This window comes from Sycon ciliatum, chromosome 8 (genome assembly GCF_964019385.1).
Source record: "Sycon ciliatum chromosome 8, ocSycCili1.1, whole genome shotgun sequence".
Lineage (NCBI taxonomy): Eukaryota > Metazoa > Porifera > Calcarea > Leucosolenida > Sycettidae > Sycon > Sycon ciliatum.
Window position 1 is genome coordinate 7,578,591 of NC_088650.1, and position 27,236 is coordinate 7,605,826.

General features: G+C 46.9%; 4 protein-coding genes and 2 non-coding genes across 6 annotated transcripts; 4 read left to right on the forward strand and 2 right to left on the reverse strand.

Moving 5' to 3' along the window:
• Nucleotides 1-224: 224 nt before the first annotated feature.
• LOC135823128 (uncharacterized) lies at nucleotides 225-5,374 on the forward strand (the record flags this gene model as incomplete). The annotated part of the gene is given in 6 exon segments (XM_065335969.1): nucleotides 225-263; nucleotides 1,182-1,255; nucleotides 2,081-2,171; nucleotides 2,816-2,892; nucleotides 3,458-3,525; nucleotides 4,045-5,374. Coding segments are annotated over 6 exon segments (578 nt in total), but the record flags the coding sequence as incomplete, so codon positions are not given.
• Nucleotides 5,375-6,315: 941 nt separating this feature from the next.
• On the reverse strand, nucleotides 6,316-7,612 carry LOC135823129 (voltage-dependent anion-selective channel protein 2-like). Its single transcript, XM_065335970.1, has one exon. The coding sequence runs from the start codon at nucleotides 7,532-7,534 to the stop codon at nucleotides 6,668-6,670; it is 867 nt and encodes a 288-aa protein (XP_065192042.1). The 5' UTR covers nucleotides 7,535-7,612; the 3' UTR covers nucleotides 6,316-6,667.
• A 765-nt stretch (nucleotides 7,613-8,377) lies between these two features.
• Nucleotides 8,378-14,773, reverse strand: LOC135823130 (queuine tRNA-ribosyltransferase catalytic subunit 1-like). Its single transcript, XM_065335971.1, has 9 exons — nucleotides 14,424-14,773; nucleotides 13,386-13,454; nucleotides 12,611-12,664; nucleotides 12,121-12,305; nucleotides 11,508-11,602; nucleotides 10,700-10,838; nucleotides 10,157-10,232; nucleotides 9,751-9,948; nucleotides 8,378-9,524 (listed from the first exon to the last, which is right to left on the reverse strand). The coding sequence occupies exons 1-9, from the start codon at nucleotides 14,691-14,693 to the stop codon at nucleotides 9,372-9,374; spliced, it is 1,239 nt and encodes a 412-aa protein (XP_065192043.1). The 5' UTR covers nucleotides 14,694-14,773; the 3' UTR covers nucleotides 8,378-9,371.
• Nucleotides 14,774-15,439: 666 nt separating this feature from the next.
• On the forward strand, nucleotides 15,440-27,229 carry LOC135823132 (catalase-like). The gene is made up of 16 exons (XM_065335973.1): nucleotides 15,440-15,601; nucleotides 16,774-16,945; nucleotides 17,221-17,331; nucleotides 17,703-17,833; nucleotides 18,688-18,738; nucleotides 19,738-19,791; nucleotides 20,139-20,264; nucleotides 20,623-20,733; nucleotides 21,303-21,383; nucleotides 21,735-21,887; nucleotides 22,916-23,054; nucleotides 23,281-23,357; nucleotides 23,658-23,711; nucleotides 24,751-24,858; nucleotides 26,258-26,326; nucleotides 26,748-27,229. The coding sequence occupies exons 1-16, from the start codon at nucleotides 15,545-15,547 to the stop codon at nucleotides 26,775-26,777; spliced, it is 1,524 nt and encodes a 507-aa protein (XP_065192045.1). The 5' UTR covers nucleotides 15,440-15,544; the 3' UTR covers nucleotides 26,778-27,229.
• Nucleotides 23,542-23,613, forward strand: Trnaq-cug (transfer RNA glutamine (anticodon CUG)). The gene has a single exon. It is a non-coding gene; the product is annotated as a tRNA-Gln (tRNA).
• On the forward strand, nucleotides 25,615-25,698 carry Trnal-cag (transfer RNA leucine (anticodon CAG)). The gene has a single exon. It is a non-coding gene; the product is annotated as a tRNA-Leu (tRNA).
• Nucleotides 27,230-27,236: the final 7 nt, after the last annotated feature.

Sequence of the window (27,236 nt, forward strand, 5' to 3'; positions counted from 1 at the left end):
TGTTCTACTTCTGCGGGGGTGGCTGGATAATAATATGCAGAGTCCTCGAAAACTATACTTCCTACCCGATACAAAGAGAAAATAAGCCTATGCCCAGGGTACTTTGTTATACAACATTTTCACTATCCACCAAGAGGAGGAAATGGATGTGGTTGAGTCGGATCTATAATTATATGTCTTGTCCTCTGTACTGTGCGGTTTTAACACTCTTTTGGCAATTTCAGGTATCATGGCTGGCGGAGCATACTGTGCGTACGAGTCAAGTAAGTTGGCCTTGCTGTATCAGCGCCGCCGTGGTTTTACACTTCCCATCTTTTCTCTGTGCTCTCTCTGAGTCTGTCTGTATGTATGTCTGTCTCTATCTCTCTCCCTGTGTGTGTCTCGCTCCCCCTCTCTCGTTCTCTCTCTCTTTCTCTCACTTACTACAACACTACGAGTGGTATAAGCACCCTGTAAATTTCCTGTATCCCATGGCAGATTGAGAGCCAATAGAAGAATACTGTGTTCAAGTATTGAACTTCTGCAGTGGTGTCTATCCTTCCTCTTTGTCGAACGGATCATTTCACAAACATGATTGAAATATATCTGCTTGGCAAGTGACCTGCTCCCATTTTAGACAGCACAGCGTGTTGTGTTGGAACATCTTCAGTCACTCCTAGTGGGTGAGCTTCTTACAGTGTCCCCTGAGTGCGGCATGTCAGCGCAGTGCACACTGCAGATCATGTACAGTGCCTGTGTGTCACGTCGCCTTGCCTACAGATCATGTGATCGCAGACTAGTGCACTTTGTGTAGTAGATGTACTGCACTCAATCTGCGAACAGAACTGTTTCGTCCTTTGGGGACTCATCAGCTGCAGCGCAGCACAGAGAAAATGAGGCCGAACCTGATAGCAATGGAAAATATATTTTTTCAAAGCCAGGTTTAAACCAGGCCCGAACGTACCTTGTCAGAGTGCTCAAACTAGCAAGTCAGTGAGCTGTAGATCTACTGCATGTTGCTAGGATTTTGCATGAATTTGTATGTAAAGGGTATGCGTAGCTGAATGTGGGAACAAGTTAATTTACATAGGAGCAACCAACTGCAAGTTATTTTTGTTGACTCAATGCATTTGATTCATCTGCATTTTGGTGATTGGCTTTTCGTTCACATAGTCATCGCTGATTTGTGCCTTGTGCTGCAGGGGACTGGACGTATGGCTCCTTCTACTTTCTTTGTGGTGTTATGCTGGCTCATGTTGCCATGGATAGATGGGAGGTGAGTCACGTGCGTCTGTATGCATCATGTGCGTGTGTTGTGTGTGTGCGTGTGTACGAGTGTGTGCGCACACCGGCTTGATTGTGCGGTGGCAGATGTTATCATGCTTCGAATTGGCAGAGCATTTCATAAGATTGGGCTACGAGACCTCAACTTCAACACACAGCTGAAAATTTACTTTCTCTGATGATTGTCTTGTTAGAAGTATAATATTCTGTTCAAAACGATCGTTTCAGTTGTCTCTGCATGTGTGCGAGTGTTACTGCCAACACTCTGATCATGTTCACGAGTTCTGTGTGTACAATGGGCACCGTCACCGACGTTAACACTCACTCCATGATGCAATACCCAGTGGCGCTTCATCAACAGTACCTTCAGCTGCTCTCTTTCTGCCCAAACGTGTTGGAGATGCGGCGCCAAAATCCTAGGCTCTTCTGTGGAGATGCGGTGCCCGTCGTCGCTTGACTAGATCGCCATCTCAGTTCCCCAATTGGTTGCTGGTTTTGTCGGCATCTGCTGCTGTTTTTCTCTTGGATTGCATCACACTCCTGATGTGGGTGTACTTTTGCAGAAGGTGGAAGTGGGCCTTTGACTTCAATTTTGAACCCGTCAAATTGGCAGTGAGTATTATGTTTGCTGGGGATGGAAGATACCCTGTAGTCCTCGCTTTGCTGTGTAGCTTGTTGGACATCATGCCGCCAAGTTTGCCATGTATACAGTTTCAAGTTCTATCTGCATGATGCTTTGTCACGGCAATGTTATGTCAGTAATGGCAGTGCAGTCTTGAAGTAGTGTTTGTATGTCTGTTGCTTCTTGGCTGCGCAGGAGGCCCAGCTCGACAAAGCCAAGAACAAGGTCATCATATTCCATCGCACGCTGCTCGATGTCGTGCTGCGTCGACAACCCGACAGATGTGGTATGTGCACGGTTCATGTTCAAGTCGTGTACTTCACCCCGACTAGCCCACTTTACCATTTTCACCGTTCAGTAGTACACCTACTAGTACTTCAAGTAGTTCTTTTTTAACTCTCTTGTCTTAAAAAATGTAAAGTTTCATACATGTAAAAAAATTTTAGGGGGGCGTGTAGGATAACTACAGTAACCCTTTCAAGGCGACCACTCGGATAAGGCGTCCACCTGTCCTAGAAGACCACTGAAACCAGGACTAAGGGACGCTATTTCCAGTCAAATGACCCTGGATATGGAGACCTCCTGGTAACAGAGACTTCGTTTTGAAGGTCCCTTGAGCGGTTGTCTTAGACAGGTTTCTGCGCTAGGATTACCAATTGTTTCTCGAAACCAACTGCTTTAGTATTTAGACATTAGTGGACCCTATCCACTCATTCTTCTCCACCGAATGCAATGAATTTTAAACTTTAGGGCAGTTTGAACGGACCCATGCTCCCACAGCACTGCTTTGAATTGTTTTCCGTCCACTCAATGCTGAGCTCTGGGACAAAAATGTCATAGCTCACCCCGCAGGAATGAAACTCGCTCCTCTTCGGCAGCCCCTACAGTTGCTGTGTAATGAATTCCGGTGTCTTCTGTGCTCCATTGCAGTTGTCTCGAACTTGTCGGAAGTCGTTGATGTACGTGTCGAGTCTGAGTCTCTTAAGTATGCTGGGACCACCTATAATGTGAGTGGCGGCAAGATCTGGTCAGTGTCAATTTTACTGTTCTTGCTCTAAGTTGTGCTCTTTCAGTGGCTAGAGGACTCACCATGGATTGCATTCAGCCAGTGTTGCTGCTGCTACTGCTACAGTTGGATAGCTCTTGACTTCGTATTTCCCTTGTTTCTCTATTGTCTAAGTCATCGGCCCGCCCAGGTGAGGGCATAGGGTTTTTAGCTTCTGGACCATTTTACCTGAGTCTGTTCGTTTCGATCCCTGCTGCTAGCTCCGTGCAAGCTTTGGACATACTGTAGAACTCTTCCTTATTGGGACCGAGCACTGCCCGTAACTCAGAACATACTGCTATAAATACTGATTGCATGCAAGTGACTCAAGAGGAGTCACAGAGGTGCATGGTAGACGGGAGTGCCCGGATCTGGGGAGTCGAGATCCGGGGAGTTTTACTTTACATGCATACTGCTTCCGGCCAATGCTTCTGTTCACCAAAGAATGTTTTCATTGATGTGCTCACTTGTTTGTGTGCGTGTCTGCATGTGCGCGCCTGTGTGTTGTGTTGTGTTCTGCGGTGCAGGTTGTTCTTGCGTTTGAAACTGGCTATACGCTAGGACTGACCAGTTCCGGGACCTACGGTGACAAGTTGTGAGTACCCCACCCCGTGGTCATTGTTTTCCATTGTGATAATGTTTCCCAAACTGCCTTTGTCTTGTCGAGTGCATGTGGATATGAGCGTGTGCGATTCAAGAGCCCTTTTGTTATTCTTGTTTGTCCTTTTTTCAATTATATGTGGTTTAGTTACCATCGTGTCTCTGTTCGTTGTTTCGTTTGTCAATACAGTAAGGAGATGAAAAGCTTTTTTTTTAGTCCCGGAACTTCAAAAAAGACAATAATTACATGTCCTCTTTGTTCCTGCGCCCTTTGGGCCACGCAATGGCCATCATTCCTTTACGCGAGTATGACCTTGCCCTTGCAGTGTGATGCTCACTGATGGTTTGTTATGCAGGTGCACGCATTGCATCATAGCTGTTTGTAGCTTGCATGCAACGCTCGGTCTGTATCGTATTGGTGTTGCATGATGTCTTTCTATCTCAACGTGTATTACGCACAGAGTTGACTATTTTGTTCTGTACTTTCCTGTTGTTGTTGTCTTCCCGTGTGCAGCATCCATGAGAAGCTGGCAGGAGAGCTGCGTGACTTTCTCAGCATGAAGTCCTCGGCTCAGTTTCTGGAGAACATCGACACGGCCATCGATACGGCCATCGCGGCTCATGTTGCCCGTGCAGGACCGCCGCCAACGTCAGCATCCTCTGCTTCCAGCACGGACGGCGGTAGTAGAGAACCTCAGGAGCGTCGTCGGCAAACCGCCAGGGGATCACCCACGCAGGAGTGACATCACAATCGCCGGAGTTCTTTGCACCGTCTGCAGCTCAGGCTATGGATGGATACTGATGCTCCAGCTGTGTGTTGTGTGCGTGCCACTCAAGGTCATGAGGGGCAGTGAAGCCATCGGTAGTTATCACGCTTGCAGTGGGAAGTAAGGTTTGCGCTGAATCTGTAACATTTTTTTTTAATGGAGCGGACTGCTGCCCGATACGGAGAGTGTCTGATCAGCGGCTGGGCTGGTTCCGTGCTGTCTCTCTATTTTGTGACTCGGTCTCCGCATTCTCACTGTCTTTGGACAAGTGAGTGCTCTTCTTGGAATCTGTATTATCCGAGTGCAAGTGCATCCGAGTGATCATTGGTGCTAGTGTGTGTAAGGCAGTCTGGTCATACGGTACAAGCGTACCTTATCCTTATTCATTTACTCATTTATCCATATTCTCTTACCAGTACTCAGTCCCTACGGACTCGTGCAATATCCATCAGTGGAGGGTATTGAAAAGGGAGAAGTCTGAAGAAGAACAAAAATGACTGCCACCGCCAGGACTCAATGGATTTTTTAATAGTTTCTCTCACTTGTTTTGACTGACAACCATTATCTCTGTCTGTAGATTTTAATTGTAGATTTTAACCAACGTTTTTTTTTAGATAGTGGTGATGCATCGATGGCGCTGGAGGCCAGTCATCGCCGTGGTAAACTAGTGTGCAAGCTTCATGTTGCAGGTGTAGGGATTGCATGCTTTGACTTCTGAAGTATTTTCCATAGCTTCAAAGTGGTAAAAGCAGTCTTCTGCAGAGCATGAATATATTATTTTCTTACTCTTCCTGGCGAGTGTTATCACCGAGTCTGACTTATACGGACATTTTGCACTGGGGATTGGTCTGTTTTATCCGCTGTGCTGTAGTGTTACAGCCTGCACTGCCTCATACTTGGATCATGTACTTCTTTCTCTACATTTCATTTACGATTTTACTATCATTTTAGCGCTATTTTCTAATTTATTCTCCACTCTAGAAATAGAACAGCAAATCCGGCTCTGGATCATCCTAGCTTGGCTTAAGTTAATTGTAGTGTGCGTTGTTTCGAACACAGACTCAGTCGTGTCCTAGACTACCATGGCTGTCTTGCACTTTGCCGTTGGCACAGGAAGATGCCGGCGACTTGGTTATGCATGTACCCACACCACTCCATGCATCAGCTCCGGCTGAAGAAATGAGAGAGCTGCGTGTTGTGCAACGCGGATAGTGGACACTGTAAATATACACAATTTTGGTGCTGCAAAATTTCAGCGTTTCACAAATTTCGACATTTCACCAGTGGCTGGCCTCGTTCCGTGCTATGAAAAATTTCATCACTGTGTCAATTTCGGTGTTCTGCATCGGTGCCGAATCGAATAAAGCCGAAATTTTGCTTTTACAGTACCCAAATTTTGGAAAGACGCAAGTGAGCACGTACTCACAGCTATGATTTTCTCCTGCACATTACAACGTTCACTACATTATAGTTATTACATGTACTGAGTACTGAGTATAGTATTATAACCCAATACTAGTACAATAGTGGTCTTAGATAAACCTTGTTTGACAGCATGAAACAAGGTGGAGAACACTGTGTTCGGAAACAGTGACTGTACTACATGTACAAAGCATGACTATCAGGATGACATCCAGGAGTGATCAAAGTCTACAAAACTCCCCTGCTAGCACAATGAGGGTCAGAACCGGGTTCAACACCCATATGGTTCAGATGGTCCCAACGGACTGGGGCTCTACCAGCCGTGGATGGTTGTAGTACTGTATCAGGTCACTGTTTCCGAACACAGTGTCCTCCACCTTGTTTCATGCTGTCAAACTAACAACATGTACTGAGTAGTAGCATGTCGATTATCTAAAATGCATGATCACACACACTGCTGGGCTTAAAATCTGCACTTCGGTGTCGACACTGTTAGCTGTAAACCAATCTCTCCCTCATCCATACGCCCACAGCTAGCACAGACACACGCACGCCCACGACCATACACAATAAAACACCAGTGCCCGAGCAGCAGCTTCAAGTAGAGTACGTGTACAGTGTGTACTTGCTACGGGTCAGGATCCAGCATAGGCATGATCAACAAATGGATGGTCTAGTTACACCGAGAAACCGGTTCCGGATGAGGGGCAGCGTGGGAAAGCAGTGCCCGCAAATGGTATCTTTAATAATAAACAATAAAAAACAAAACATTGAGCACTAGACCATAGGGATGGTAGCAGAAGACACCTGCTAGGCTGTCTGAGGAGTCGTGGATGCAAGCTTCGTTGGAGTATAGGTATTAGGTAATGGATGCATGATGGTCACATGGTGACGACGTGACACAGACGGTGAGTGGCGAAGATGATAAAACTAGCAGCAGCAGAGAAATCACTTGCCGGAGAGGTCGATGGAGACACCGAGACGATGGTTGGGCTGGTCCAGGTGCACGGCGTCGACGAGCGACGACAGCGTGATCTTGACACCCTTGCGCATGTTGACGGCATAGGACAGACCGAGAAGGCCGCGGGTGTTGACCTTGGCTTGCAGGGTGGAGGACGGGTCGCTGGCGTATTTGGTGGCGATCTCGATCGAGCTGCTGTCGGCCACACCGGCAACATGGCGGGCCTGTGCGCCTGCGTGCAGCTTGCTGCACACCTTGTGGAACAGAGATCCAGTGATCTCCATGCCCTGGTCGCGCGTGAAGTTGGACACACCAGCGGCGCAGGCGAAGTCCGATGATTCGTAACCCAGCTGAATACTGTGGTTGCCCAGCTGGCCGTTGGTGACATTGTACGAGGTGCTGAAGCCACCTACAACCTTCTCATAGCTGAACACGTCCTCAACGCTCAGGGTGGTGCCCTTAGCGTCCACATTCACGGATGCAGCTCCATTGAAATGGGGACGTTTGTATGCAGCCTTGGCCTTGTTGCTCTTCCTGCTAGTGTGGGGAGCAATGGTCGAGTCCAAGGTCAGCTTCAGTCCATCAACGAACTGGTTCTCCACAGCCACGTTCACGTTGAATGCGTTGTCCGTGTTCCACTTGCCAGTGAGGGTCAAGCCATACTTGGACACCCTCTGCTTGGTCTCCAGGCTGCCAGAAATGCGAGAGCCCTCCGATGTGGTGATGGCCTTGAACTCACAGCCATTCTTGGCCTGAGAGGAGGCCTCGAGCTTCACCTGTCCATGGGAATAACCCTTCTTGAAAAGGTCGCTGGCGTTCTTGCCAATGTCACTGAAGCAAGGTGGAGTGCTCATGATGAAGAATATGAAAGAGCAGAACTAAGAAATATTGATCTCAGATGAAAGTGAAAAACAACAGCATCTGAATCTTGACCAACAAATCCAGGATAGCGGGTTTTTGCATTCGATGATCAGTGATCACGCCATTTGAGTTTGTGTAGCTGCGCAGGCGCAGCATGCATCACCAAAATGATTATGTCACATGCATGCATTCCATTAATTAATTGCGAAATCATGAAAAGTATGCATTTTCCACGTGCGTTTCTCTTTCGAGTTTTGTCTTCTGCACAAGTACTTGTTATTGATCATTTTGATAGGAAGTAGAGGCAGCCTGGCAGGGGGTCGAACAGAACAGGGGGAAGTGGACGCACGTGATCATGCAGCCGTTTCAGGGAGGAGAGGTGCCTGTGTGTTTCTGAACGTTTGCAGACCTGGATTTTGTCCCACAGCGAGTCCAGTCACCAGGTCTCTGCAGATAATATTCACACTTCTCTTCTGCTGTGCCCATAATTATGCCATGTACATCTCTCATTCATCAGTGTACAGGTCCTGTATTTAGAAATGACTAGTTTACCTGTGCGTAACAGTCACTAACAAAATTATACTAACAAAATTATACCGTATTTCCACAAATAGTGGGCCGGTCTACTATTTTTTCAACCTCGCCCTAACCCGGCCTTATATATAATCGAGGACGGTCTTTTATTCTTTCAACTCAGTTTGACCCCGGTCTTCTATTTCTCGCCACACAGGTTTACCCCCGTTTTTCCATTTTCTTCTACACAGTTTGAGCACGGTCTTCTATTTTTAACACAAGAACAAAGACTCATTTAGTAGGCCCGGTCTTCTAATCGGAGACGGTCTTTTATTTGCGGAAATACGGTAGTTTGTTGTGCCATGACCAGCTCACCCAAACTTTCCAAAGTCAATCAGTAGATCTAATACTATATTTAAAATACATAAACTGTTTATGACAGAATTAAATCATTCCAGAACGTCGAACAAGAAACAAAATTTATAAAAAAGGGTTCAAAATAATTGATTGATTCAAAGGCTGTACATGTGGGAGCCTATCCAGAGGCTCTCCTCTGAAATGAGACTGCGAGGCTACACGCACAATTGTCCAGAGCACCGAGGGCAGTTAGTACTAAACTAGTTTTTTTCTTCTAGATCAAGTACGAGTAATCTCTGGTTGACACATGCAATGCAGTTCAGCCTCAACAAGGGGCGGGATCATAGCAGGGAATAAATACTAACAGGGGGGGGGGGATTCCCAATGGAACCATGACAGCACATCTCTGTTCTGAGCCATGGTGTTGAAGTCGATATGACCACAGGCTGTGGTAACAGCATGCATGTGCATGCTTGATGTGGAGGCAGAGCACTAGCTAGCTACCAGTTTGGGGTGGTACAAAATAATTTGTATCCGGCTGATGAAGTCCTTGCTGGGCCAAGAGGTCCATAAAAATCTGCACGGATGTCTACAAGATGTACGTGCCAGATAGTTGAAAATCACTAGGCCATCTGCCGGCGGGTGGACCCATCCACAAGGCGGTTCAGGTCTTCCTTTGCTTTGCTGCGACCCCGCCAAGCTCACATTGATACATGCGCCGCACAACCTGGGAGCGGCATTGCACAGGCAACAATGGCGGTGACTGGACTGCAATGGTGGCGCTTGTGCACAAGTCAACATCATGGTTGTAACAAGACCAGCACGTTCACAAAGTCTGCTTGTTACCGGTATATGACACACCTCACTGATACAGACCAACTGATGCTGTTTCCCTGCCGAAATTTGACTTGACCAACGCTGCGCTCATGCTGGTACTTTTAAAACATCAGTAGCTCGGTATCATGTCTGTAGGTGAATATTCACGGAAGATAGCGCGTCCACGCACCATGCCGGGTAGTCCTTATTCGGGAACACGCCAGCAACGTAGTCGCGGGCGAACTGCGGAAACGTTCCCGCCTTGATGCTCTCTCGTATTCTCCGCATCAGGTTGAGCTGCACAAATAACCAGTGGAAAGCATGCGACAAGAACACAGTACCTCGGTCAGCAAGAAACCTAAGCCGGCAAAGAATACACTTGTGTATACCGGTATCCAGAGTGGTGGACAAGAGGTGGTACAATTTCCCTATTCACATAAATTCACCGTCTCAATTAATTTTAGGGAAAAACATGACCTCTCCTTAAAATGTGTTGATTTTGACAACAACACATTCAACGTACCTCGTAGTGCAGATTGTGTACCGTGGCAAGACAGCAGGCGACCTTCTCCTTGTTGCGGAAGAGGTGGTGCAGGTGTGCGCGACTGTAGTCGGCACACGTCGAGCACGAGCAAGTGCTGTCGATCGGGCCATGGTCGTCTTGGTACGGGCTTTTCTTGATGTGCAGCAGACCGCTGTCCAGCATCAAGCTTCCAAAGCGCTGTGCATAACAAACAGTCCCAGAAAGGAGGACACAGCAGGTTTTCAACACACACCATGCACCTTGTACCATGCATGCGCCCGTCGCAAGAGGAGCATGCAAATCTGCAAATGCAGATGATGTGCACCCACAGGTTTTCTCTTGCACCCACACCCACACCCACACACATACACCCACACGCCCTCCCCCCCACACACACACTACTTACGCCGGTACGCGATGGCATCACACAGTCAAACATGTCGCAGCCCAGAGCAACACACACGACGAGGTCCAGCGGCAGACTACGACAAGAACAGAAAAGAAGAGTTAGGTCAAACGTGCAGAGAATCTCAACAGCTCAGAAGCAGCAACATCACCATCATCATCAGCAACAGCAACATCTGATGTTACGATGATCATCTGCAGCAGCAGCAGCAGCAGCAACGACAATGAGCTGCCAAATAGCCACACCGTTAACACTCCAAGGCATGCTGCAAACTGCACAGGTAAGGAAGGTTGCAGGTTATTCTTGGCCATAGCAAAGTACAGTGCTGCTCAATGAAATCAGATCAAGCGAGTCAAGGCCATGCCGGGCACTGTCTAGCAGATTCACGCAATCAGATTTTGTTGAGCAGCACCGCACAACCTGTGTACATGCCCCTCTACCTGACATGCATCATTATAACTCATAGAACTGCCAGACGTGCAGCAGGTGAAGTCTGACGTCATGAGCGGACTATAGGTGCAGCATTGCTATAGTAGATCTTACCCTACGCCCATCAGATATCTCGGCTTATTGTCGGGCAACACACCAGTGGAGACGTGAACCATTCTCCAGAAGTCCTCTTTCTGCTCTCCCCCACTCAGGCCACCGATAGCATAGCCGCCGCAATCACGCTTGACGATCTCTACAGAAAAAACATGCAGTAATGCAATAAAAGGAAGTACACAATGTTGCGAGTTATGACTGAGCGGTCTAACAATGTAAGCAGATAATGATACTAATCAGATACACAAGTTGAATTCTGCAAATTGAGCCCTCAACGGACAGTGGATGAACCTCACATGGCAATACAGTCAGATAGTGCAACAACTACTTCGAAGTAGACACAAAGCCAACATGGGGTACTGAGATCGGAGTCCATTAGAAAACAGAGGTACCAAAGTCGACTACTGTAGAACGGGTAATTTTAGCGACGTAAAAACCCTAGCGAATTTAGCGGTCTACTCATTTTCGCTAAAGTTTCAAGTCGCTAATCCGTTGAGACATTAGTAGTGCACTGGTGATCTGTGAGTAAAATCGCTGCAAATTGCTAAAATAAAACGTCGCTAACCGGTTGCCAATGAGAAAATGCTAAAATCAATAGTCGCTAAAATTACCCGTTCTACAGTATGCCTGCAACAATAAAGATGTGGTCATGGCGAGTAGGTTTCTTGGCATTAGACGAAGGATTCTGTAAATGGAATCTCGACTCGCACCATTTCACCACTACCATGAAAAAGAGTCAAGGAAAAGGAGCACAAGCAAACTTAGAATCTGACTTGAAAAGGTGTAAAGAAGGTACTTGAAGGTATACCTTCAGCACAACGTCGCCGCAGGTCACCATCTAAGCCGCCTTGAACGATGGGAAACAGATTTTGCTCCGTTGGTCTCTTGTTAGCAGCTATGCATCTGGCAGTTCAAGCATGTACATGCAAACAAACAAGACATACAGGTATGTGGGAGGAACATTACACACAGAAATAGGGACACGACTACATGTACATGCAAGCACATACATGTGTGCTCGGTTGTAGTGCATGGAACTTCATTCTCATACAGGAGCACATGCATGCCTCTGGTGCAGAATACATTCAGATACATGAACAACTGAGCGGTGAGGTGATACAATTAGGTTATAAGTCCTATTCTGTCCGCAGATTGAGTAATACTTACTAGAAATGTTTCGTGTGGAATGACATAACCAGCACTGGTTTGCCACTCGATACAAAGGCTTATAGCTATACGTTAATGATGTCATCCACATTAACCTCTGTGGCTTCACAAGCAGTATGGCAGAGCACTGAGGGCAGAGCGTATTGTGCCTACATGAATGGTTGCTTGCTTTAGGCAAAGCACACCAGTGCCACTGCGTACGCACACACACACACACCCATGCCAGCGCGAGCGTATACACATAGTTGCCTCACCTGTCGAGCCAGCGCAGTGTTCGATGCATGGCCTCTTCGACACGCGGGCCGGTCGTGGTGCTACTGACGACGTCATCCAGCTGCATCATGATGTCAGCACCTATGCAGTTCTGGATTCTGATAGACTCCTCAGGCGTCAGCAACATCCGCTTGCCATCATACGGCGAAGAAAAGTTGACTCCTTCCTGTGGACAACAACGGAAAGCAAAAGCAAAATAACAACTCCGAGACAAAGAGCGTACATGTTGCACGATACAGTGGCAAATAGTGGTGTACTGCATTGGCTGGAGTATTGGCAGCCATGTGATTCACAGTGGGGCACATACTGCCCTTCCCAAATATCCACACACATTGTCCATGCATTTGAGCATGCAGAAGGGTGTATATAAGGCTGGGAGGAAAACAAAAGAAAACTCTGGTGAATGCTGGCTGTGCACCCACTCCACGTCATCTTCTGGACGGAGAGCATGCCAAAGTGAATTCGGCTTACCTCTGTTATTTCAGTTAGTTCCAGCAATGATACCATCTGAAATCCACCACTGTCCTAAAGAAGATACAACACGGATAGATATGAAATAATAATATTTCGTGAATCCGAAGAAGCACCACAGTGAAGTTACTTTAGCTGTGCCACAGCCCCATGTCGTGTATTTACACACCTGCAATGCAGTCCCAAAACAACCTGGGTCACGAACAGATAAGGGGCATTTGCGAACAAAACGGGACCCATGTGTGCGTGCGTGTGTGTGTCCCATATGGTGCAGTGGTATGTGCAGTCAATTTCTAATCGAGAGGTTGCGGGTTCAATTCCCGACGATTACGGTCGCCTCTTTCTCGGACTCTTCCTGACTTTTCTTTCATTCTCCTGGGTGGTTACCAACAGCCAGTGTATGCCGGAGTATGTGGTGTGGTGTGCGTGTGTAGAAAAAAATGGAAAAATGAAAAATAGGGATTCACTGGCCAGAAAAAGTCACTTCAAACAGCTGTGTGGTGGATACCAGGCTAAAAATAGTGGCGGTCAATTCATCAGCCTTGCAAGCTGTTGAATGGTGTAATCCCAGCACAATTTGCTTTGTCTAACATAGCTGTTCGCTATCATCGCTTCTGCGATGGGCATGTCTGAGGTCTGAGGTGTGTGTGTATCAGTGATGTTGTATAACCCAGATAGGTTAGGGGCCACCTCCCAGTACTGTTGGCCGCTTGCACAGCCACAACGAGCAACACTTCATGCATTTCCATAATTCAATATCCAGCACTGAACTCACCGTCAAAAGAGCTCGATCCCAGCTCATAAATTTATGAAGTCCACCAGCTTTGTCAAGCAGCTCTGTGCCCTGTATAAAAATAAACATACCAAAACACAATGCACTGGGGAATGTACTGGATATGTTTCGCTGACATTTCCGCACACTGAACAGATGATTTGAACGATGATGTGGATACATGTATGTGTTTGCACTTGCATGCCGAGGCAAGTGAAATCCAGACAGATCGTTTAGTTGCTGCAAAACATGTTCGTTGGCAGCATGGTAGCGCGCCGCACCAGGATCGATAATATTTCCAAGGAACAGGCATCATTGCCATTGGGCTCAGGAAGTCCAAACACTCGCTCTCCACAGATAAGATGGCAGCTGTACAAGTTGGAGGGATTGAAAACGGAAAAAGCGTGAAGAAAAAATTGACTGTCACCACTATGACTCGACCCAGGGACCTTCGCGCGCTATAGACAACCGATGCTCTACCACTAAGCTATGGTGTAGTCGTCATCCAAGCAGCGACCGTTCAGCATTTTCTTCAGACTTCAATTGTACCGATACGCACTACACCGTATACACATGACTATACGGCTGTGTTCAATGAAATGATTGAAATCCTACCTCATGAAGGGGTTAGCGCCCTACACCAGTGCACTGACCAGTAGTCGTAGGTCCGGGGCCAGCACAGCGTCCAGCACGACACTGACAGTGATTTACTCGATTGGATTTCACTGAGCAGCATTCTACATGACTGTATAATTATGTACAGTGAAACTTCAGTATAACGTACCCTGGATATAACGCGTTGTTTTCTTTGCTTCAGATACTACTAAAATAAAATAAAAAGTACTAAATTGCATAGGGTACTTTTTTGGAGGCACCACATATCCTTTTCCAGTCATTTGACCCTAGGATAAAGTACCTCAGCTATGAAGCACTGATTTTTGTGTCCCTTGGAGTACGTTATACTGCAATTTCACTGTATGTACTGCTGGTTGCCATACACTGAGAAAGGCATGTTGTCTCTACAACAGGGCTCAGACTCACTGGACTCAGTCCAAGGTGATAGGTATTTCCCAACAGAATGCGACAGTCCATGGCTTTCATCTGGCTAGGTGTGACGCCTTTGATCGCACCCTGTGTGCCCACAGGCATGAACACGGGAGTCTCCACCGTCGCATGGGGCAAGTGCATCAAGGATGTTCGAGCCCTGGTCACAGGGCATTTCGCCAGCACGTCGAACTTCAAGGGGTGATCACCGGATGCAACCGCCATACCTATCCTGCAAGTAGCTGAGCTCACAGTCTTTGCTGTCATCAAGCAGCAATGGAGGTCGAAGCGATCCACGACCAGAAAACAACGGCGAAAATGTAGATCTATCTCCTGTGCAATGTGAATACAATGTACTTCAAAATAATTCTTTCCTTTGACTTTTGTCAGTTTTGAGGAGGGTTATGAGATTCTGAAAACAAAAGATGACGACGTCGCGTCATGCAGACGACTGTTTCCATGGCGCTTACGTCATAGTGCAGTGGAGCTGCTTGCGCCACCGACTTCGCCTCAAAGTTCAGCTCCAGCAAAAGAAAACGTGAAAGGTCAGATCAGATATCAGGCGACAAGCCAAACCCTTGTACTTGTACTACAGTCCATTCATAAAAAAATGGGTCCTGGCTCTGGCGAGCTCCCGTATTTGGCGATTTTTCGTGATTTCATCGTACACAGTGCAGTGCTGCGAACTTTGAAATTTGAAAAAGGGTCCAAAAAGGGTGCCTGAACTGGGGTTCGAACCGCAGAATGCACTGTTGCAGGCGGGGTCAAACGGCCTGGATTTTGATGGTTTTTCCCAATTCAGTGCTTTTGGGGCAAAACCTGGCCGAAATCCTATTCTTGCTATGGCTTGCTTTTTGGACAAAAAAACTTCAGAAACATAATTGGAAGAGGATTCCATATGGGATTGCAGAAAAAAATTCTAAAAAAACTCAACGTTTGACCCATTTATGGCCAAAAGCTAGAAGTTCATTTTTTTCTGAATGGACTGTAAGTTGTAGTAAAAAGTTCAAAGGGGGAACAAGACATATTTGTTGTTAGGCGACATCTTCAACGGGTAAGGAAGACGTCTCGAGGAGAACCTGGCTCATTGCCACCAGTAACACTTCTCTGCGTGCACTATGGCGGCCAAATCGAAATGTCCGAACCAACTGCAGGACTATGCCAAAGGAAAGAAGGTACATGTAATAGCTGCAGTGCAATTCGGATTTCTTGTGGGATGGGCAGAGAGTTTGAAGTTTCCAGGTTCTCGTGATTTGTCCCCTTCTAATTCCATCAGATGAAAGCCTGGAGATTCAGTATCCATGCATGTTAACGGGTGAACTAGAGCAGGTTGAAATCCTCTAAAAACATGTCAGAATGTCATGAGTACTCTCTCAAACAACAGTCAAGTGCAGTCAGTGTTACAAGTAGTGAACTGTGACTGTGGTCCTGTGGGTATCATTGGGTATTTATTATGGACATGTACACATGCACGTGTTCCTTGAACACTGTCGTGGAATTCTGGTAAAGTAAAAGGGTGCAGGCGTAATCCTGTACCTATATCTAGTATTGGACGTCAACTGTTTTGATGAACATATACAGTGATGTACTGTTGAATACTTCCAGAACGCCCCGTGACTTCGAACATTACCACGGTGCGATCGTAGGATGGGGAGGATGAGAGACCTCTCTACGATACTGTATGCCACGAGCCAAGGGCCATTCGCTTCATACTCGGCGAGCGTAGATGCTATATCCGCTCCGTCGGCAATGATTCTAAGCACTGGCACGTGGACTTGTAGGGTTCGACGAATCGAACATATATCAGCAGTTTCCGCAGTGCAATATGGCACCGAGGGGTAATGTGGTAGTCCCTTCCCAGATAAGAAAATTTAATGTAGGTGGGTTACTTCAGGAATCAGGGTGCTCCAGTGGTACGATGTGGTGCTTAGAAGTTATAGCCCGTGCTGTGTCATGATTATGCCGCAATTTGTGCGTGAAACTCTGAATCACTGCAAGATGAGTTCTGCCCTTCTCTACATGTGTAGAAGTAATAGGGAACCAACATTCCAGTCACACTGCAAAGGGGGGGGGGGGGGGGGGAGAGTGTACTATGACTTGTAGTATCTAAGAGAAAGGTCCACCAGGAACCAGGCTCGTAGCACTCCATAGAGAGCCGATCCAGCAGCATGTAGCCGAAGATAGGTCCAGTAGTGCAGAATGCTCTAAGTGAACCTACACACCTGCAACTGGAGCAGCTGCTACGTTCCTAGCCTGGGGACACAACCACCAGGCCCATGCTTGTTGTCAGCTAGACGCTCTGACAGTACTAGTAATTAGGTTTACCGGATGCTGTGTTTGATTTCAGAACTCCGACAAGCTGACCACCAGCGCTGGTTGCCCAGTGGACAGCAAGACGTCAACCATGACCGTAGGTCCACGGGGACCTGTCCTGCTACAGGACCAAGTGTTTCTCGACGATATGGCTCACTTTGACCGAGAGCGCATCCCGGAGCGTGTGGTGCACGCCAAGGGAGCTGGTAAGTGGTGGTGGGGCATAGTATAGTGGCGGTGGTGGTGGTGGTGCTTGCGGCGGCGGTGATGTGTGTGTGTGTGTGTTTTCTAATTTGTAGCTGCATTTTCCTTGTCTTGGACACTTTGTTTTTGACTAGTGCTTGTCCGTCTTTCTCTCTCTCTCTCTCTCTCTCTCTCTCTCTCTCTCTCTCTCTCTCTCTCTCTCTCTCTCTCTCTCTCTCTCTCTCTCTCTCTCCCTCACTCCCTCTCTCACTTTCTCCCTCCCTCTATCACGTTGCAGGTGCTTTCGGTTACTTTGAGGTAACAGACGACATCACGAAGTACTGCAAGGCCAAAATCTTCGAACAAGTCGGCAAGCGTACGCCAATGGCCGTGCGCTTCTCCACCGTGGGTATGTACATGTACCTCGTTGCTGCCGTTACGGTGAAGTGGTGAATGCAGAGAAAAGTGGTGTGTGGTTGAAAATGGACCCCTGATTCTAATTAATTTCAGAACTTTTTGGTGCTCAAAACTGTAGATACGAGGGCGAAAGAGCATGTTTGGTGAACATACATTTTAGGCACAGTGAAGCAGTTCCCTATTGGAGGATGTGAGTCAGTGTTTGTGCCGCTGTTGAAATTTTCGGCAAGCGAGAGATGCACCGAAAGCACCGAAAATGTAAGTACATGTACACCGAAAAATTGTGAAACAGCAGTATAGTAGCGTTAGTTAGAAGTACTCACGATGTGCATTTGTGTGCATTTGTTGTTGCTGCTGTTGCAGGTGGTGAGTCCGGCAGTGCGGACACGGTACGTGATCCGCGTGGCTTTGCCGTCAAGTTCTACACAGAGGAGGGCAACTGGGACCTTGTCGGCAACAACACACCGATCTTCTTCATCCGCGATCCTATCCTGGTGAGATGCATGTCACTGTCTGCGTATGGTTTATTGTCCTGCTGTCTGTTGACTGGTACGGCTTTTCCTGGTGCTTTGACATTTTTTTCATTTATAATAATTATTTACACACACGCAACATAGGCGAAATGCTGTGTAGCTATAACTGCAAGTTTCACGCATTTCAGCGATCATCAGACAGCAGCATTTGCTATCGAATCCTCTACGAGCAGGCCTAGATATTTGGAGCTAGTGTGGAAGTTAGTGCGTAATAATTATTTATTCGTTGCGTTAATACTCTCAGAAAATATTCATTTCGAAAAATAGTGCAAGATCACACTGCTACACACAATGTACTGCGGACAAAGGTACTGTATTTTCACAAATTTTCGGTGTACTTTTATTTTCGGTACTTTCGGTGCATATGCTTCATACCTAAAATTTCAATACACCAAACAAACACTAACACACATAATCCAATAGGGAACTGCTTCTCCGTACCTAAAATATCTGTTCACCTAACCTGGCCTTTTGCCCTCATACTGAAAAAGTGAAAATATTGAGCACCTAAAATTTCTGAAATTCGAGTACATGATTGTGCTGATCATGTAGATGCGAAAGGTCATGGGATACTGAGGAATAACCCACTGGATTATCCGATATTGACTGTTCAATACGCCCATGACTCTGTGCTAGTATTTATTTATTTTGATTGTGTTGAACAAGGAAATTGGAAAAAAAGCCCGTGTACACACGGTTAACAGTGTGCTTGCAACGAGCAGGGATGTGTAATCTGGCCGTCCAACCGGCCTGGCACATGTGGCTTCTATCTTTACGCGCATGTTCTGCTCATGTGTTTCCTTTGGTCTATGCAGTTTCCCAGCTTCATTCACACGCAGAAGCGCAACCCACAGACCCATTTGAAGGTGAGACCGTGTTGTGTTGCGCTTGATTTGTGTCGCGTCACTCTGGGGCAGACCACATGCTGTCTTGCTGGAACCCACATTGCCAGTTTGAAGCAGAGGTTTATAAGCCACCTCTACGCTACGCCCACACTCAGGAACTAATCAGCTAATCCCACTGACAAGGCGCAAGGTGCCAACTGTTGGTGATGGTGAGAGGAGATGGATTTGCCAGATGCGGCAGAACTGTTTGCAGCTAGATAGAACCTGTGACGTTTAGCACTTATTGACCGCCATTTTACAGACTCATGAAAAACATGGGAAACATTGATGCAGTGAATGGGATTTCGGTCTTTGACCACTTTGTGGTGGGTCTGATCTACTCACCTCCCACCGCTTAGGAGCTGCATCTGCGCCTTGATCCAAGAGGGTGGTGGCGTTCCTGCGGATGCGGAAAACTGGGCCTTTGGCCGAGTCTCACGCGAACCGTGAATTTTTTTTAATTTTTACAGACTATAAAGAGCTGCATGTGGAGTCTTCGAACAATCATTCTTTTCCAGTCGCTCAACCTGAAGACATTCTCCCAAGATTGCCCAATGAGTTCAAAGAGATACGGGACTCGAGTCGCAATCCAGGAAGCCGTTGCTGTGTGTTGTTATAGATAGACAATGCCCCATGAGTGAAACTGATGTACCAGCCTGCCAAGCGAGATATCGCCATCCATCGACTGATGGTGATGACAGGAGGAGACGGATTTGCAAGATAGAACTGTGTGCAGCTATGTGAAGCGTGAGATGTTCAGCGCTTGTTCACCGCCATTATACAGACTACATCTGGCATTGTGCAGTCTAATTTTTACTGGTAGTCCAATGTTTATGTTCGGCGTTAGTCCTTTTTTTCTGCGACAGCAATGTAGAACTTTTAAGTTGTGTACGGGTGCTGGGAAGTGTTGCCCTTGACATCCTGGTTCTATTTCCTTGTGTGTCTCTCTGAATTATTCTTGCTTTTGTTTGTTCTGGACAGGATGCCGATATGTTCTGGGACTTTATTTCACTCCGTCCGGAGACTACGCATCAGGTACATGTCATTGCCACTACGAATGATTTTGTGTTTGACCTGCCTCACGGTCATCAAGCATGCAATGTGTGTGGTAACAGTATCTAGTGCCTTTCCTTGAGGGGGGAAGTCGGTCTGTCTCTCACGCGGGCCGTTATTTTTTTAATATGTATCTTTCGAGAATTTACATACCAGTACTAATGTATGGCGTGGAAAGCGTATACCAACGTGGGATACATTGATTTACGGTGTGTGTGTGTGTGTGTGTGTGTGTGTGTGTGTGTGTGTGTGTGTGTGTGCGTGCGTGTGTGTGCGTGTGTGTGTGTGTCTGCACGTGTGCATGTGTGTATGTGTCCCGCACACTCCAGGTTTCGTTCTTGTTCAGCGACCGGGGCATTCCCAACGGGTATCGGTTCATGAACGGCTACGGCAGTCACACCTTCAAGCTAGTCAATGCACGCAATGAGCCAGTCTACTGCAAGTTCCACTACAAGGTAAGTAATGACGGGCTTGTGGGTGTTCTAGTCATGTTGTTGCTGTTGCACATGCACATGTTTCAATGTATGATATGGCGGAGCATAAAATAATTTACAATGCAATGTGGAATATAGAATTTTTCTTGAGCAGCTCCCACACAGCGGCTGTTACCGTAACGGAACAATGCAAACAGACGTGATCGGTAGGCGATGTTGAAGTTCAGGAAAAGACTTGTGATACAGTAGTTCAATTTTCAAAATCTGTGTGTGTGCGTGTGTGTGAGCGTGCACACGTCCGTGTGTGTGTGTGTGTGTGTGTGTGTGTGTGTGTGTGTGTGTGTGTGTGTGTGCGCGCATGTTTGTATTTTATCTATAGACTGACCAGGGTATTCAGAACTTGCCTGTTGACCAGGCCGGAAGCCTAGCCAGCTCTGATCCGGACTACAGCATTCGCGACCTGTTCGAGAGCATTGCACAGGGAAATTTCGTGAGTTCTTGCATGTACTTCCTCACTGATCTCGATCATCATGAAGCTGAGCAGCAGCTTGAATACGCTCAGTGTTGTAGCTACGTTTACTGGCAACAAGCTGACCGCTCAACTCGAGGGTCTTTCGAAATGTGGTCCATGTGTACAGGTGGTCTCCTTATCCAGGATCATTTGACTGTAAATGATATACTCGTATGCCTTGGTCCTACTTCAGTAGTTGTATTGGTTTTCTCGGACTGGTGGTCGCCTTATCATTTATCGGAGTGGTCGCCTTGACAGGCTTTACTGTACTACTAAAACCTGTCAAGGCGACCACCTGTCCCAGAAGACCACCTGTCCCAGAAGACCACTGCAGCCAGGGCTAAGGGTTGCTATTTCTAGGCAAATGGCACTGGTTAAGGAGACCACCTGGTTACAGAGACCACACTTTGAAAGTCCCTTGAGCGGTCGCCTTGGCAGGTTTTACTGTCTGTGTAACTGTTTTGGTGAATAAGGCCACATCAGCGCAACTGTGACCTAAATAGAACCGTGTCTGATGTGTGCATGTGCGTTTCTTTCCCTCCATGCAGCCGTCTTGGACTATGTACGTACAAGTCATGACCTACGAGCAGGCAGAGAAGTGGAAGTGGAATCCTTTCGACCTCACCAAGGTATGCACACGCACTCCATGAGGTGTAGAAGAGGGTTTGTTGTAGACAATTCTACTGGCTGTATTCAGGTAAAGTCCACGAGTCTCTGGCATATTGTTTCAATGTCTTCACTTGTATAATATTCTGCACTCAATTGTAAGTTGAATCCCTTTCATTGGCCATGAAGTTTATTGTAGAGTGACGTGGCCTTTCTGGAAAATGCCTTGCTTTGCAGTTTGTGTTTTCAGCAGTTCTTCAGGCAATCAAGAATTACACTGTGAAAGAAAGATTACTAGTATGATTGAATGGTGCCCATGACAAAGTGGCCATTCTAGAGCTGTGGAGTATTGTTTTTCTGGGCCGTCTGCGTAGATTTGGCCTCATAAGGAATTCCCGCTGATCAAGGCCGGCCGCTTTGTTCTGAACCGCAACCCGAAGAACTACTTTGCAGAGGTGGAGCAGCTCGCTTTCTCGCCGGCCCACTTGGTACCTGGTATCGAGCCCTCACCGGATAAGATGCTGCAGGTGTGTATGGCCAGTGCTAATGAGTGTGCCAACTGGTGCTTCTCGCCAGGGAGTAGTAAACTACCGGTATTTTACTACTCCCTGGTTCTGTCTGTGTCCTGCTTGTCCCGCTGCAAGCCCATTTCATCAGGCTGAATATTCAGTCTATAGCCTCCATTGAAGGGTTTCAGTAGTCGCGTGACACTGCACACACCTCATCTCTCTCATATGGCTAATTGAGCTGCTTTGTCTTCTATATATGGGTGAATAATATGTACAGGTCTACTCTCCATATAACGTAATCTCTGGGATCACGCAAACATTATGTTATATCAAGAGTTATGTTATGTAGAAAGCCGTGTGTAAAATACAAGATGCACCTCAAAATGAAGGGTATTACAAGGCGGGTTCAACCGTGCAAACATATACACACTGTACCACCATCGACATCAGATACCATCAATGCCGCAGAATATATGCACATAGGACTAAACTGGCTAGCTACGGCTACAGCTTGATTGTACCGCGCACGTGAATCTACGTTGTATCGAGAGTGTACATGTCGGGGACTGCGCCGTAGGGTGCGTTATGCCGAGGTTTACGTTATGTAGGACTAAACTGGCCTAAACTGCCTAGCTACAGCTACCGCTTGATCATACCGTGCACGTGAATTTATGTTGTATCGAGAGTGCGCACGTCGGGGACCGCCGTAGCGTGTGTTATGTCGAGGTTTATGTTATGTTGGATTATGTTGTGTAGAACAAATTTTGTATGGGAGTGATGCTGTTTCGGCGCGGAATTTGATTTTTGTATGTACTAACGAGGTTTATGTACAAGTGAGAGTTGTTATATCGAGAGCAGACCTGTACTACCACATGACTGTCGAATTCCGTCTCTAGATCATGCCCATCCCTATGGATGTGGCTACAAATGTAGGGTAAAGTACCGGTATCCCAGAAGCTGACGATTCACCTCCATTGTTTTCTTGCGATATTAATTTTGGTGGGGATTATATTTCTTCTTCGTTGGTATTCTATTTTTTCTTCAAGGGCCGTCTGTTCTCCTACACCGACACACACCGGCATCGTCTCGGTGCTAACTATCAGCAACTACCAGTCAACTGTCCATTTGCCACGCGCCCGAGCAACTACCAGCGCGATGGCCCCATGGCAATGGGTGACAACCAAGGTAGGTGCGCTACTGTAGGGTCCGTCTGTGTGCATTCTGCTCTAGCTTTTATGCACAGCTGAACTAAGGGCAGACAGTTTCGTAAGTGCGGTTGACAAAGCACTCGGATTTCGCCGTATTTCACTTGTCTCTTTCTTCTTTGTGTTTCATGAGATAATTTTGGAAATGTCTATGTTGACTACTAGTAAGGACGTTTTCTGTTACTTCTCCTGTGCTCTTCGCTAAGGTGGAGCACCCAACTACTATCCAAACAGCTTCTCTGGGCCACGTGATGATCCCAAGTATGCTGCATGCCCGGAAAGGGTAGGTTTAGTTGTGTGTGTGTGGGGGGGGGGTGTTTTTTGAAGTTATGAAATATGGGCCATTTGTGCCCAATTTCCAAAACTTTCCAGGGGGCACCCCTCCCCCAACGCAGAATACCTTGCGACGCCCCCGCATCCAATCTGTTAGTGTTCTATCCTCTCTGTAACCTTCTGTTGACATCTGAGGTTCTATGGTGTAATGGTTAGCACTCAGGACTCTGAATCCTGCGATCCGAGTTCAAATCTCGGTAGAACCTGATTTTTTCTTTTTTTCTTTTTCATTTTCTTCTTTTCTGTTTAGGTATCGGGTGATGTGAAGAAGTACAACACGGCAGATGATGACAACTTTACACAGGTTTGTGCAGTTTGCAGTGGACCTTTGTGCTGTTGGTTTATTTTATTATTTCACGGAGAAGGCGGAGAGCCCGAATGTGTTAAAAAAAATGAAATCCGTAAAAAAAGATTGCAATCTTTCGGTACCTCACCAGCGTACAGCATTATAGTTTTGCTGCACAGTTTGGCACAGTGTCGTAACCATGGCAACTGCCGTTGCCAAGCAAGCACATAATACCAATAGGCCGTTGAAGTCACGGCGTCATGCTTCTTGAAAGTGCATTGTGAGGGTCCGAGTTGTGACGGACAAAAGTCGCATCAATTGCACTTTTTGTTTCCATTGGTCACTGCATCACTTTGACAGGAGATAGCAAGGAGAACTTCTCCTTTTTTATCTTGAAGAAGCTTCTTCTTCGCTGTTTGCCATGTCTGGTGCAGCAGTTTGCTGCTGAGTGTTCACCAGCACCTGAGAAATAGATTTTCCGAGTTTTGCTTACCTCTCTGTACAAGGAGAAACGAGCCCATAGTTGATTGGTCTCTGAACCAAAGAAATCAGCGATTGCCACGATCAAAATAACAGAGACACTGATCATGGCTTCTTGGCTACAGACTCTAACCGTAAAACAGTACAGTAACACCAATGGCTAAACAAAAAAAATAAGCTACTGTTTCTCCTCTGCTCGGAAGACTCGGCAACAAGTTCAAAGAAAACATGAAGACGGTCTTTTTCTCACTTCCTCTCCAATCCAAGTGATGCTGTGGCCACTAAGAACACACATGTGGACGGCGCGACTTTTGTTTGTCACCACTCGGCATGGCTGCTACGCGTTGTCGAGAAGCTTTGACGTCAGACTTCGACGGCCTATGGACTAGATAGTAGAGGATATCCAAGCTGACTGATCAACACTGACTACCCATGTATGGAACAAACAGTGGCGGTAAAGCGGTGGCAAAGAGCCAGAAAGAGGTGGTCGATTGGCCAAATATGGATCAAAACCCATTGGTACAGTATTTACCAATTACCGGACTATCCCATGTGTTGATGTCATCGTGTGCTGCAGGCGGGCCTTTTCTACCGTAGCGTACTGAACGAAGCCGAGAAACAGAGATTAGTGGAGAACATTGCCGGCCATATGAAGGACGCCAAGCCGTTTATCCAGCAGCGAGCGGTAAGGAAGTGTGTGATATGTGCAGGGTACGCTGTCTGTGTTGAAGACCGCGGTCCAATGTGTGGAATAATGAGAAGAGATTGGACATGATTTAACACTGTGTATTGTTGGGGGTCGGTGGTGCACCCTTGTAACAATGTGATCATAATCGGGTTGCTCGCGATTTTGCCAGAGCCGTCATCTGTTTGTCAACATGTAGTGCCCACTCGTCTTTTACCCCGGTGTATCCCACAGACCATTGGCCTTATTACAAGAGCCCACAATTTGCAATATTCCACTTAGTGGGCAGACGATTTAGCGATCCCTGCCATCACCCCCATCGGGGGTTTTTTCTTCTCTTGTACGGAAGACAAGGAATAGGTAATGTGGTTTTTCTCGTTAAATCGTTAAACTTTGTGCTCCGGTCTGATACTGGAATTCTGCTGGATTTGGGAGGTTGCTGGATTAACAAATCTGATTTCCTGTTGCAATTTGCATGAAGAGTAGGGACATGTTGGCTACTGAAAACTATGCTGGTTGATAGAGGGTGCTGGTTAAAGGTGGGACAACTGCATGTGAATATGAAAACGAGTTGGTCCCCAATACAGACCCGGGATGAAAGTCTGAGACACTCGACGACTGGAAATCAACCCATCCCCGTTGAAAATTTCAATATGCAGACAGTATCGAACACCTCATTCTACACTACGAATGTGACACATCACGGTTGCATCGGGATTGGTCATGACAGGCCCAGTCTGATTTGCATTCAGGGTTGTCAGGATGGCCGAGTGGTCTAAGGCGCTGCGTTCAGGTCGCAGTCTACTTCTGTAGGCGTGGGTTCGAATCCCACTTCTGACAAAAACATTTCTTTTTTTCTTTTTCAACGAGGCAAATTACGTCACATGCGCAAGAACACACATAATTAAATTTTGTTATTTACACGCCGGCAGTGCTATGGCTCTGGCTGTAGCGAGTACAGGTAGTGGCAACAGTGTTAGTAAGGGGTCGTCGCAAAAGTTTTTTGTCGTCCCTGAAACGAACATGATTCGTTTGGGGGGGAGGGGGTGCGAGCCAAAATCGCAAGTCGACCGACACTGTACATATGACATGTACATGCATGCGATTTTCGTCGTCCAGCATAGCAAGCTGTGTTCATTTCAGAGGGAGGGGAGGGGGTCCGAGTACGAAATGAACGATGTTCGTTTCAGGGACGACAGAAAACTTTTGCGACGACCCCTAACTCCACATAAGTTATGTACATACCTTCTCAGTTCTGTGCTTGTCGAGTCTCCGTTCCGTTTGAAGCTGTGCCTTATTTTCTCACCAAAGTTTGAAGTGAGGCTGTGGGATGCATATTGTTCGCTGTGTTTCTGATATCCTGTACCTTCAACTGTTCTCTTATCCTTTTGAATTGCAGGTAAGAAATTTCGCTATGGCTGATCCCGACTACGGTGCACGTATTTCCAGGCTTCTCGCCAAATATCAGGTAAGCCTAAATTTACACAAAGAGGTTGTTGTTTCACAGATGCTGCTAGTTGTTTGTTCACTTACAAGTAGAAGTTAGAACGCCAGGATATACAGTGTACTACAGTTGCGCTCACTGAAATCCGACCCAAAGTGCAAAACTGGCGCCCTCGACCAGTCCCGATTACCTCCCTGTTCATGAACTTGTACACGTGTACATGCAGCCGCATTCGTAACATTTCCAGGGCGTCGAGGGCCATGCAAGCTGAGGGCGCAAAATATGCACTTTAGGTCGGATTTCAGCGAGCGCAACTGTAGTAGTGCAACGTTGTAAGCATGGTGCTGCAGAGAGAACGTTTGGCGTTGTCATTGGCTTCTACCCCTAAGTGCATATGATAACACCATGGTCTGTTCCGTGCATTTCATTATGTACTTGTGTACAGTCGTCCAGCCGTCAACAGTCTCAGCTGTAAGCAGAACTGCTCCTCCGGGCTACCTACTATCGTCTCGTCAACAACAGCCAGCCTGAAGAAGCCGTTGATAGGTTCTTATACGGGCAGCTCATTCTCATCAGCTGTGCCGCGCTGCTGCAGCTGTCACACGATCCGTGAACTTAGTTTAGCCGTACCTGGCTACGGTCAAAGTAACTATACTCACAAATATTTCGTTAGTATTAATTTTGCTCTACGATTTGTTACTATACTATTTTACTGCTATTACTTGCCTTTGCGTGTTGCTTCATCATCTCCCACTCTATTCCCGTATTCTCTACTACTCCCAATGGCGAAGGCTCGTCAAAGACGACACAGCCCTTCTTTCCCCAAACGAGGGGCAGCTCTGCCGCCCAGCCTCTATACAAGTGCTAGTACTATTAGGTGGCTGTAGCCATGTAGATCTTCACATTCTTTGTTCAGAACACCCTCAACCATTGT